Source organism: Limulus polyphemus, unplaced genomic scaffold, assembly GCF_000517525.1.
Source record: "Limulus polyphemus unplaced genomic scaffold, Limulus_polyphemus-2.1.2 Scaffold7342, whole genome shotgun sequence".
In the NCBI taxonomy this organism is placed as follows: domain Eukaryota; kingdom Metazoa; phylum Arthropoda; class Merostomata; order Xiphosura; family Limulidae; genus Limulus; species Limulus polyphemus.
This window is the reverse complement of record NW_013672952.1, coordinates 8,067-20,336: the sequence shown is the minus strand read 5'-3', so window position 1 is coordinate 20,336 and position 12,270 is coordinate 8,067. Positions and strand designations below refer to the sequence as shown.

The 12,270-nt window shown below is 31.7% G+C and overlaps 1 protein-coding gene across 1 annotated transcript in view; it reads right to left on the bottom strand.

Annotated features, from left to right (window-relative positions):
• LOC106474546 (synapse-associated protein 1-like) overlaps positions 1 to 12,270 on the bottom strand; it is a gene marked incomplete at its 5' end in the record, with an annotated part of 23,981 nt that overhangs the window by 3,876 nt on the left and 7,835 nt on the right. The window contains one exon of the mRNA XM_013935236.2: positions 10,677 to 10,838. Within this exon, the coding sequence (XP_013790690.1) occupies positions 10,677 to 10,838 (162 nt within the window). The remainder of the gene's footprint in view (positions 1 to 10,676; positions 10,839 to 12,270) is intronic.

The following is a 12,270-nucleotide window of genomic DNA, read 5'->3' as shown; positions in this document are numbered from 1 at the left end:
CAGTTTGTTGGGCAGATGGAATGTTTCAAAAAACATGGGGTCCATGGGAAAAAAAAATAGGGGGTCCTTGGCAGTGAAAAGGTCGGGAACCGCTGCCTTAGGTTGTTGATAAGCAGGTTTTTTTGTAGGAATTGCATTCATTATTAGTTTTTGTCAAGATCTTAATAAACTGAATAGACATCAAACTAAGCCTATGGTGTGTTCTAGTATCCTCAATCTGGTAAGTACATTAACATTTACACTAGTCAATGGGTGAAAGTCTGCCAGTACTTATTTAATCTGCTATTCATCCAACCGGCATGCCTTCCACCACAATGCCAGAAAGCAGATATATCACAAATCACAGGGTTTAAACAATCATTAAATATTCTACAAATAAACAAACAAATGGCCTAAAAACTAGTTCATGTTGGCAACAAGATAATGAGAAGTTATTTAACTGGTCAAACAAACCCTAGGAGAATGTGACATTGTTGTCCATTCTGATTAGTTTAAGATGTTAGCAATGGCCAATGATGAACAGAACCTTAAAATAAAAGAGATCTTGCTCATTCATAAGCTGAGGCCTGAGATTAATGTTAGAGGAACAGTAAGTAAACTGCTTTTATTATTATAAAAGTTTTTTCGTTTTTAGAATATCATAACAGTTTCACAGTAAAACATCTGCAGAATCACTAATCTTACATTTTCAGATCCTTTTTCAATGGTACATTTCGAGTGTGAAGCTTACCTTTAAAAAAGTCATACTATATTTCAACTTTACAATTTACATACACATCAAGCACTTATGAATTTTTACATTACGAAAAATAGCAATCACTAGAATGGATGATTCCTCCTGACCATTAGCCTTTTTTTTTTGGAGGGGGGTTGTTGATGAATATGTTGTGTTTGTATTTTGTAGTAATGTTTTTTTCTACAGAGAAAACACACTTCTTTATTAAATGGTAACCATGTCTTTCAAACCTCAAAATCAAAAGGATTCTTCCAATACCAATGGCCCATGATTACCCAACCCTACTGACTAATACACCAATGCCAATATTTAGTATTAGTGCAGCTAAGGTAGCTTAAACTACTGAAACACCTTAAATTTTAAACTATAGATGATTTTCTTTCTGGCTGTGTCAATAACATAAATTCACAAATATCATTACTTTGTGCATTTAGTTCAGAAATTAAACCAAAAAAGAATAACAAGTTTTAAAAACTACTTTGCATTACTGCTTCTAGAAACACTTGCAAAATAAAAACATGCATACATATATATTAACTTATGAAATATAACTGTAACTTTTATTAGTTTATAATAGAAACTTCATACATGTAAACATAATTATTAAGTTCACCTTAAAAATGTCAGCATAAACTATTTGATTTATTTTATAAAATTAAGCCTAACAACTCTGCCACATCAGAGAATGAAAGACAGCTTTCAACATCAAAACACAACACAAACACTCTCAAGCAATAAAGATCAAGACAGAAAAAATACAAAAAAAACTGATGTGGTACATTTTTTAGTAGTAGTAATAAAAACTAAAAATAATGAGTTTAAATAATTTCTCATTCAATTAATAATAAAAAAATCCATCAGAATTATACAGCTTCTTAGCTGTATTTAGTGTAAAGTGAAGGAGTAGAAGACTCTTTCGTCACAAAAAGCAATATTTCTGCTTTACCACTCATCAGCCTGTTCCACTTTTCATCCACAACATGTGAGGCAGCATTGAACAACTGTATGCAATCACCATTCTTGCAGGGCACAGAAAGAAACTTCCTTGCAGCTTCAGTTAAATTGGGAAAACAACCTTTGTTCTGTTCTACCAGTATTGCAGTTTATGAGTACCTCTTGTAAGAACTGGCTCACTCAGATAAACTCTATTTCTGAAGCACAGCACTGTTGTTCATTCCTTCAATTTCTACCATACTGGCACTTGCCTCCAATATTTTCTCACACACTGAACACAGGTTTCTGCTGAGTTTTGTAGAAGTACCATCATTTGCTTGCTTTGATTTCTTTATGAATGTTCTTCAGTTGATGTGTGTTCTATGTCATTGCATTTTGCTTCCATTTGTTCTAGATGTTTCAATAACATTTACATAGCAAGCAGTTTTTTTTGTCAGTGTTGATAAAGTACCTTTCCTTGTATCTTGGATTCAGAAGGATTGAAATGCAGTGGAAGGGTTCTGACTCAATTTCTCTAAACGCCATTTCCATGACCTCCAGCAAAGTGCCTTTCATAGTTTTAAACCAACCATAAATGGGTTAACATCAGAAGCAGAGGCCAAGAAGGAACTTCATTTATTTTTTAGTTCTTCAAATTGTACTAGAACTGCTCTTTCAATCAACCCCCGTTGATGCATGGTTGATTGAAAGACTTTGCAACATATAATAAGTACTGTTCCACTTTGTCTGTATATCCTGCTGTAACCTCTTAAAAGACATTCCAAGTTCAACCTTGCAATTGATAACAAAACAGCAGGATGCATTTGAAATTTATGCCCCTTGTCCTATTGTTTTCACTGCTATATGCAAAAAGGTTTGATGGATCTATATTATCAATACCTTTAATAATCTTAAACACTTCAATCAAATCCCTCCGACCCTTCTCCTCTCCAGAGAAAACAAGTTTAGAGATTTTTGTCTCTCCTCATAGGACAATCCCCCATTCCAGGTATCATCCTAGTGGCTCTTCTCTGAACCTTCTCCAACAATTCAATGTCCTTCTTGAGGAAGGGAGCCAAAAACTGTACACAGTACTCTAAATGAGGTCTTACAAGTGATCTATACAGTGAAACAATAATATCCCTTGTCGTGTGTTTAATATTTCTATAGATGCTACCCAAAATCCTATTAGCCCTATTACTTGGTACATTACAAGGCTTAGATGACATAAGTGAATTTTCAATCACAATACCAAGATCTTTTTCTTCAACCATAGTAAATAATGTATTCCTATTTAAATTGTAACAATAATTTGAATTGTGAGAATCTACATGCATCACCTTACATTTTGGATAGTTAAACATCATCTGCCATGTATTGGCCCAATGAACCAAATGATGTAAATCTCCATGTAAGTCTGCAGCATCTTTGATACAGTTAGCCACCCCAAAAATATTAATGCCATTTGCAAACTTCAAAAATTTGTTAGTCATTCCAGAGTCAATATCATTAATATAAATCACAAACAGCATAGGACCCAGCACAGAGCCCTGAGGCACACTGCTTGTAACTATGATCCAGTCAGATCTAACTCCATTTATTACTACTACTCTGCTTTCTACTCTTCAGCCAATTTTCTATCAAATTTAATAACACTTCCCCCTACATCCACAGATTTAATTTTTGTAACAAATCTTTTCTGAGGCACCTTATAGAACAATATATATAAATCAGGGTAAATCAAATCCACAGTATTTCTTTCATCAACTCTTGCAGTAGCATCCTCAAAGAATGTCAGAAGATTTGTTAAACAAGACTTTCCTTTAGTGAAACCATATCAAACTGCTTTAAGTGATTCTGCAATGCATCTTTATTAACACTCTCCAAAAACCTTTCCAAATACTGATGTAAGACTAACTGGCCTATAATTGCCTGGACAATGTTTATCACCTCCTTTAAATATTGAACTAACATTAGCCAACTCCAATCTTTTAATACTCTTCCACTACTCAATGACCTATAAAAAATATTAGCCAGAGGTTCACCATTAAAATCTTTAAGTTCCTTTAAAACTCAAGGATAAAAGTTGTCTGGTCCAGAGGATTTATCAATTTTTTAGGTTTCCCAACTTTTCTCTTACAATTTCAGAACTTAAAATGATATCTTTTAATCAATATTTTCCCCATACATTAAATGCTGCTGTTGAGGCAAAATACTTCCTTCGTAAAGAATGAAGAGAACATATAATTTAATAAGTTTACCATCTCATAATCTTCCGAGATCAGCTCCCCACCACTAGTTTCAAGAGGCCCAATCCCCAATGCTAACATTTTGCTTACCCATCATATACTTAAAGAAGTCCTTATTATTTGATTTAACTCTCTTAGCCAACCCTCTTTCATAAACAGTTTGTTCCTTTTTAACTTCCTTTTTAACCAGTTCTCTTGATTTCCTATAGTCCTCCAAGACCTTATCATTTATCCATAATATGATCTCTCAAACCTTTACTAAACCATACTGGCTTATTCTGCTCTGTTGCCCTTTTTTTTCTGTGGGAATATGTATGTTCTGTATGCATATCAATTTTTCCCTAAATGCTTCTCACATCTGTTCAAGATCCCTTCCTAACTCTTTAGTCCAATCTACAGAAGCCAGATCCTGTCTCATTCCATCAAAATTGGCTTTCTTGCAATTTGGAATCAGGGTACTATTCTTCTTCAATTCTACATGTAGTAAAATCCCACATCTAATAGTGAAATGGCTGCTTGTACTTAAATGCTCACTAACCACAACTCTGTCTATCATATTCACATCGGATGCTAATATTAAATCTAATATAGCTTCCTCTCTTGTAGGTTCCATCACCAGTTGGTGTATAAAAGTATTCTGAACAATTTCCAAAAACCTATCCCCCTCACTATCAGACTCAAAATTTTCCCAATCAATACCCCTGAAATTAAAATCTCCCATAATAACATCTTTTTCAGCTACCATTCTGATCTCATTATACAATTGTTCATTAATTTCTACATTCTGACCTGGTGGTCTATAACAAGTCCCAATTACAAGACTTTTTCCTTTTATATCCACTAACACTAACCCAAACTGACTCAACCTCAGTGCTATTTTCTTTAATATGCTCTAACTCAACAGGATACAATTCACTTCTCACATATAGAGCTACTCCTCCCCTTTTTTCAATACTTTATCTCTGGTAAATAATCTGTAGCATGGTATTTCTCTCATCAAAATTGTTCAAATCCAACCAAGTCTCAGTGATACTCATAATATCAAAATCCTCAGTTTCAACAACTGCTTTGAACTTGTCAATTTTATTTCTAATACTCCAAGCATTACAACAGTAACAATTAATCATATATTCCAAAATACATTCATGTTTTATGCCTGTTGTACATATTTTCCTGTCAATTATATTTCCTATTTTACTAATATCATAGCCCGTACCTCTGTCTAGCCCAAGTTTAAACCTACCACTACAGCTAAGTTAATAGCCCTTGCTAACATGCTAACCCCTGCCTTCTTTAAGTGTAAGCCATCCATTACAAAAAAAATAACTTTCCCATTAAAATTATCCAACCAGCCTATTTGCTCATCCTTACATATTGATCTAAGCCTGGCATTTAATCCTAGTGACTTACTTAGTATCTCATCCCCACAATTTATTCTTCGCAATATCCCTGACAAAATCAAACTATAGCCCCTTTTCTTAAATGCCTTATCAATGTTATATACTTATCAAGAAGCTCCTCAGATTCATCTTTCCTTACATCATTACCCACAACATGTACCATGAAAACTGCATTGCTACTAGCACCATTAACTATCTCTCTGTTTCTATCAGTTATATCCTGTACCCCTGTCCCTGGATAGCATAAGCATATTCTTTTGCTCCTATTTACTCCACATACATGTCTAGCTAAAGTCACCTACAACTATAATTTCCCTGTCCTTTACACTATCATCCCTTGTAATCCCATCTGCTTCCCATGCCTGCTCCACCTCATCACTCTAAGTGCTTGGATCTGGTTGCTTAACCTAAAACCAAGCCCATTCTTGTCCCTAAGTGCATTATTTTTCAAGCTGTTAGCCTATTTCCTTTCTTTGCTCCCTTGAAATCTTATTTGCCAACTGCACTCTTTGCATGGAAAAGTTTAAGTTCTTTACTAAGCCTTGCCACCACTTCAAACAATTTACATTTTTCCCTTTCCATCTCTGCAACTCTACCCAAAAATCCCTCCAAATTCTCCTCTAACCTGCACACCCTGCAAATAAATTGTACATTCTGGCTACTAGCCTCCCTAAAAGTACACTTTAACCAGAATTTATAAATAAAACACTCTTCTGGCATCTATCATACTTTATCAACTGAGAACTCTTAGTAGCTAGACTATTCTTAACCATAGCTGATAATTATGTTGAGTGTAATTGTGAGTGTAAAGTGTAATGAAGTTAAGATTACATTTAACATGCTATTACTAGTATTACTATTAGTACTAATGTGTAACAAGTTTGATCTAACTTCACTAGCTCACTATATTCAACACTAATCTCTATATATAAATAATAATATAATAGGTTATAAATATTATAAGCACACTCCTGTCTCTAATTAATAATCTTACAACCAAAATTTAACATTAAGCCTAATGATAACAGTAAATGATTAACTGTGTAATTATAATCCAATTTAAACTTTAATACAATTTTACTTTAAATATCAATACTTATCACAAATTAACTTTAAGAAATCTATTACTAAACAACTTTCAAATAATAACTATTAAATTTTATTTAAAATAAATGCCTTATCAGTTAAAAAAAACGTATCGCTAAAATTTAACTTTAAGCCTAATATTAATAGTAAACGAATAACTATGTGTAACTGTAATCCAATTTAATCTTAATTTCAATACACTTTTTGTTTAAAATGTCAATACTTATCACAAATTAACTTTACATTATCTATTTCTATACAACTTTTGAATAATACCTATTAAATTTTATTTAAATAAATGCCTTATCTTATCTTTTTTTCTTCATTGCTAAAAAAAAAAAAGACTTCCTATCCTGTATAAAAATTAAGGTTAATACTTGAAACTCAAGAAATGGATAATGTATTCTCAGGGGTGATAGGTACTTTGTAAAATTAACATTATTATTTGGGAAGAGCAGAAAAAAAAATAACAAGTTGTTTTATTTACAGGCAAAATTCTTTGCAGCTGTGCAGAAGTAAAAATAACTATTTTCCTTCTAGAATTACAATAAGGAAGTGTCAAAATATAAAAAAAAACATTTATTCTAAAATATTTCAGTTAAAATTCTTCAAATACAGTTAGAATTAAGATATAAAATTGCCTTAAAAATTTGTGGTGAAAATATGTGAAAAGCTAGAGGAAATCCTGTCTTCAGGTAAAATAACTTAGGAGTAAGTTAATTGGATCATCCTAAACTGTTGGAAAAATGAAAATGTATCATGCACTCAAAGTGATAGAAAATTTGTAACTTGAAAATATGATTTAATAGCATTCAGTGGGTTTTGTAAGAGGGGGGGGTCCACTACTGATAAACTTATATTACATTAGTGGTACTCAAAACTGGGTTAATCTAGAATGTTGTAAGAGACAAAGGGTCCAATTAAACCTCTTCTAGCACCACTAATAAAGTTATATTACTTTAGTGGTGCTCAAAACATGGTCAACCTAGGATGTTGTAAGAGGGGAGGGATCCAATTAAACCTCTAATAGCACTACTGATAAATTTATATTATTTGGCTGTTCCTTTTCTTTTTACTTATAACTACACATTACTAGTAATTTTAGTAATATAATTAATTAGAAAGCCTATAAAAGTCCTTATCACGAATAGCTCAAATTGGTTATAATCCAACAACTGCAAGACTTTTATCTTTAATTCTAATAAGGTGATGGATATGAAAATAAAAACAATTAACATCTTAAATATGTAATAATAATTAAATAGTTATAATTACATTTGGACAGAAAAATTATAGTCTATAGCTAAATTCATATTTTATCATTCGTTTACAGAATTACTGTTTTAAATTTTTTTTCAAAGTCATCACTTAAGAGTCATAGCAATTGTATTTTCACTTATTTTGGACATCAACAATGCAAAAACATCTTTACTGTGATTATTTTACTGTCCAAACAATGAAAAATTGATTTTGTAACAAGTATATGTTATAAGAGCTGAACCTGTCTTAAGCAAAACTAACTTTGATGAAAATAAATTTCAAAGTCTAGAGTCCATGTGCATTTTTAATGGGTATGGAAAAAGCCAAAGCAATGCTAAAATGACATTCACATCGTTTTATTATAGAAACAATTCAGTTATTAGCTGAAACCATAACCAGGTTATTATAGAGTCCAGCTGTAATGACATAAGAAAAACTGAAAAAATCTATTATGGTAATTATTGGAACAATCAAATAAAAATACTGACATTTAATATTTCTTTTTGTTACAATGTGGCTGTTTTTTTTTAATGATTTCTGAAAACAAATGGAGGGGTCACCCCCCCCCCTAGATCCACTCCCATTTATACAATATTAAATGATATAATTATTAATTTCTGAAGAAGCTTATATAGCAATAAAGAATATAGTTATTAATTTTTTAGAACAAAATAGAGAGTAGTCTGTACCCCTTCCTTAAGAAATACAATTATACAATTGTAAATTAGAAACAAAACATACTGTAAAAGAACAGTAAATTTACACTTTGATAGTAGGTGTTACCAGCTAATTGCCATCTCTCTAGTCAGCAGTTTAAAATTAGTGACAGTGGCAGATAGCCTTAACAGCTTCGCAATAATAGACAGGATGAGCAAATTTAGTGGCAATGGGAATTGAACTTGAAAGCCTCAAATCACAAAGCATCCCTCCCACCTGCCCATTATGTAGCTTTGCTCTTAACAATAAAGAAACATACTGGCAGTATTTCAGTTATTCGGTTAATTGGAATAATCAAAAATAATAAACAATCAGAAATCCTAATTTTGATTAATTGATTATTTCCATGACAATCAATTTAATCATAAAATCGAAAATAGTAACAGAAACAATAATTGAATGTTATTGATAGATTAATCATAATTTTGATTAATCGTATCTTTGAGTTATCAATTAATTTATGAGACATTAATCAATATAATAGCTACACATAAATTAAATCACCCAGCTCTAGTGCCAATACATGATCGTCTTCAAGCAGCACCTGTGTTCATTTTAAAATGGCACTGTACAGTTCTGATGGTGCTGTATCAAACAAACCTTCTGCTGGACTGTGTGTAACAAAATTCCAGATATTCAATGAGGTGGAATAATTGAGAATCTTTTAAAACGGAAAATGATTTATCATCCAAAACTATAAGTTCCATTAAAAGGTGTAATTTCTTTTGCCCTTGGATCTTCAAGATCTAATTTCTTTGAACGTTTTAGAGCTTGAAGTAACGACAGCTGCTTTGATGCATGTTCATTTTTCTCTGTTTTTTTTCGCCATTGGTAGGAAATCATTGTATGCAGAGAAGCGACTTATCTTGAAGTTGTGAATTAAATTTGTTGTACTGACATCTTTAATGGTGCTGCCTCCATGTGAACTTTTTTTAGCACACACACATATGTAGGCTGTCCTGTTGTTTTCAGACACTTTAAAAAATCCCAAACCATGCTTTTCAAAAGCTATATCTACAGAAGATAGCAATTGCACATTGCATACTACAGTAAATACATTCTTGTCTCAATTGCATTACAACATTCTATGCCACAAAAAGTATCATTGTACCTTATCGACTACAACAACTAGAACAACTGACAGCCGATAATGTAATTTTATATACACCTATTAACAGTGCCTGGCCAATAGCCTACTGATATATCAGTTCAACTCTACTTCTTCCTCATCCCTAAGGGAAGTAACCCATGAAGCTGGATTAGAATCTGCTTTTTTAGAAGTTAAGTAATTGTGCAAAAAAGTAAATGGCTACAAATGAATCGACAAAGGCATGATTATATCCCTCATCCTTCATAAATCTTTTCACACTTGGGGGTGGGGGTGGGGAGGATTAAGCAAAGTAATAAATGACTATCTAAACAAGTAAGTACAACTAAACAACCTAAATATATAGTTCCTAAGTTATCTGTACTATTGGTTTACAGAGAAAAGCTGTTATACATGTTAAAAAGAAACAGCTGAATAAGCTTGTTTCACGACTTTATCCATACAAACAGTTGAGATGTATTTTTAAACCAGGATGTCATTTAGCTTGTTTTTTTAATAAAAAGACATTTAAGATATCAGATGTAATTTAAGTATTTACTTGCCACTGTTGCACAAAGACTAAAACATTCCACCATAAGATGGCTATAGATTAATGTAAACAAACAAGCAAATGTTAAAATGCTTATCAGACAAGCAATGTAGAATATACTTTAGGTAAGTGTGATATAGATGTCCCTTTAAATTATTTGAAGATCCTAACTAAGGGTAATGACGAACATAGCCTCCATACAACAGAGTCTGTTCATCAACAGGCTTAGTCTGTAACTCAATCAAGTAAGTTCAGTGGTTAACCTATTTTTAGTTTTGTAAACTGGTTTTTTTAAGTTCTATCTTTAATATTTTTTCTATCAGTAGAAAGAGTTAATTTTATTGATTATCTTGAGATTATTACTAGTAATTACTATTACTGTTAATAATTATCTTGTTTGTAATTAACTTATTTACAGTAATTATGACATTAGTCACATTAATGTCTATCCTAAATTTAGTCGTATGTTACTATTAATGAATCTTATTCTTAAGCGACTATTATATTGTGAACGACTTTTACTCATCTGTAGTAGTTATCTTATAATTTATGATAATTTCTATGCAGCTTCTTGGTTCATTACACTGTTTCTATTGTCACTTAGTGTGTTAAAAATGCTAGCGACCTGCCAGTATATGTTATTATGTAGAATTGATACCGTTTGAAGGTTGTTCTGTTTTCCCTTCCACTCCCAGTTGTTTCATTCCTTCTTTTATGTCTTCTTCTGATACATGGCTGCCTTCATAAGCATCACTCACAAATTCATGGGTAGGGCTGTCTGCTGTTTCTTCTTCCTCTTCATGCAAAGTCTGCCCTTTCTCTGTCAATAGTGTAGTTCAACTAATTACTCAACATACAAAAAATCTACAATTATGTTTAGTGAAAAGAAGGAAATATTATAATTACTGAATCACATAAATTAATACACATCTAATAACTATGACAAATTTTCAAAATATACACAACTACAATTCATTTTAAGACTCCCAAAACAGGAAAAAGTCACTTCTCCCTCCAGGTGCTAACATGGAGAAGTTTTTGAAAATAGGAAGACTTCACATTTCCGTATCAAATCCATTAATAACATGAAAAACACCATTTAATAAAGGAAATGATGTTTATTTAGGGGTTAATTATTTCCATTACGTGTGTGTTAACATAAACATATTATTTAAACAGTTAACATTTACATCAAAAGATAGAACTGCATTAAAAACAGCAAGACTAAATTACAATGGTGCACAACCAAAAACAAAGTCACTAGGGCACAAGCTATGATATGGGATATAAGACATGTCCTGCTTTTTGGAGGTGACTTTGGATGTAAGACCCACATAGCAGTGGGATTCACTGTCTATCAGCCATAAACTCCATTTGTAAAGCCTCATATCTGAAGAAAAAATAACAATAGTGAAATAACAAAAACAAAGTAAGAGGGATGTGAGTGCTAAAGCCCATAACATCCCACATCTATATCACCATTCACTGCCTACAGACAGTTGTGAAAAGGTGACTGCTCTCAGAAGCAAAGAAATGAAAAATAAATGAGAAATAAAAAAGCTCATACCTGTAAAGTCTACTGTAATACCGTAACTGCTAATTTTCAGATTGTTTTCTACCTTTTTTAAGAGCTTGTATACTCATGTGTGTTAATGATGTCAATACATGCATGAAAATAGTGCCAAGATTTTTCTTGTTTAAACAGCCTTATTAAATAAAATTTTAAAATGTTAAATATTATCACAGTTAATAAGGTAATAGTAACACAGTCAACAAATTATACTGGAATAAAATTCCTACTGAGTTATCATTATTTAGATCTGGAAATACTTAATAATGATATCAATTTAAATATTTTGATAAAATAAATTTTTCTTTCCAATATATAGCCTACCCTATCCTAACAGAAATGTTCCATATTTTATATTATAAGCAATATAAATTCACAACCACTCAGATTCTGTACAATTTGTAACAAATTACAATATTTTACTGTTAATGTTGAAATATTGATATAAAAAATTTATATTCAACTGATGTGAAAGACAAATGTTAAATAAGTTTATTAAAATATTTTGCAAAAAAAAATAAAAATATACTATATATTAAACATCAAGAAATAGAAATTAAATATATTATGCATAAAATTTGTGATAATCTTTACATTTTTTCTTAATAAGGTACTTTAAATAAGAAAACTCTTGGCACCATTTTCATGCATGTATTAACCCTTTCGAGATGAGTCATGGGTC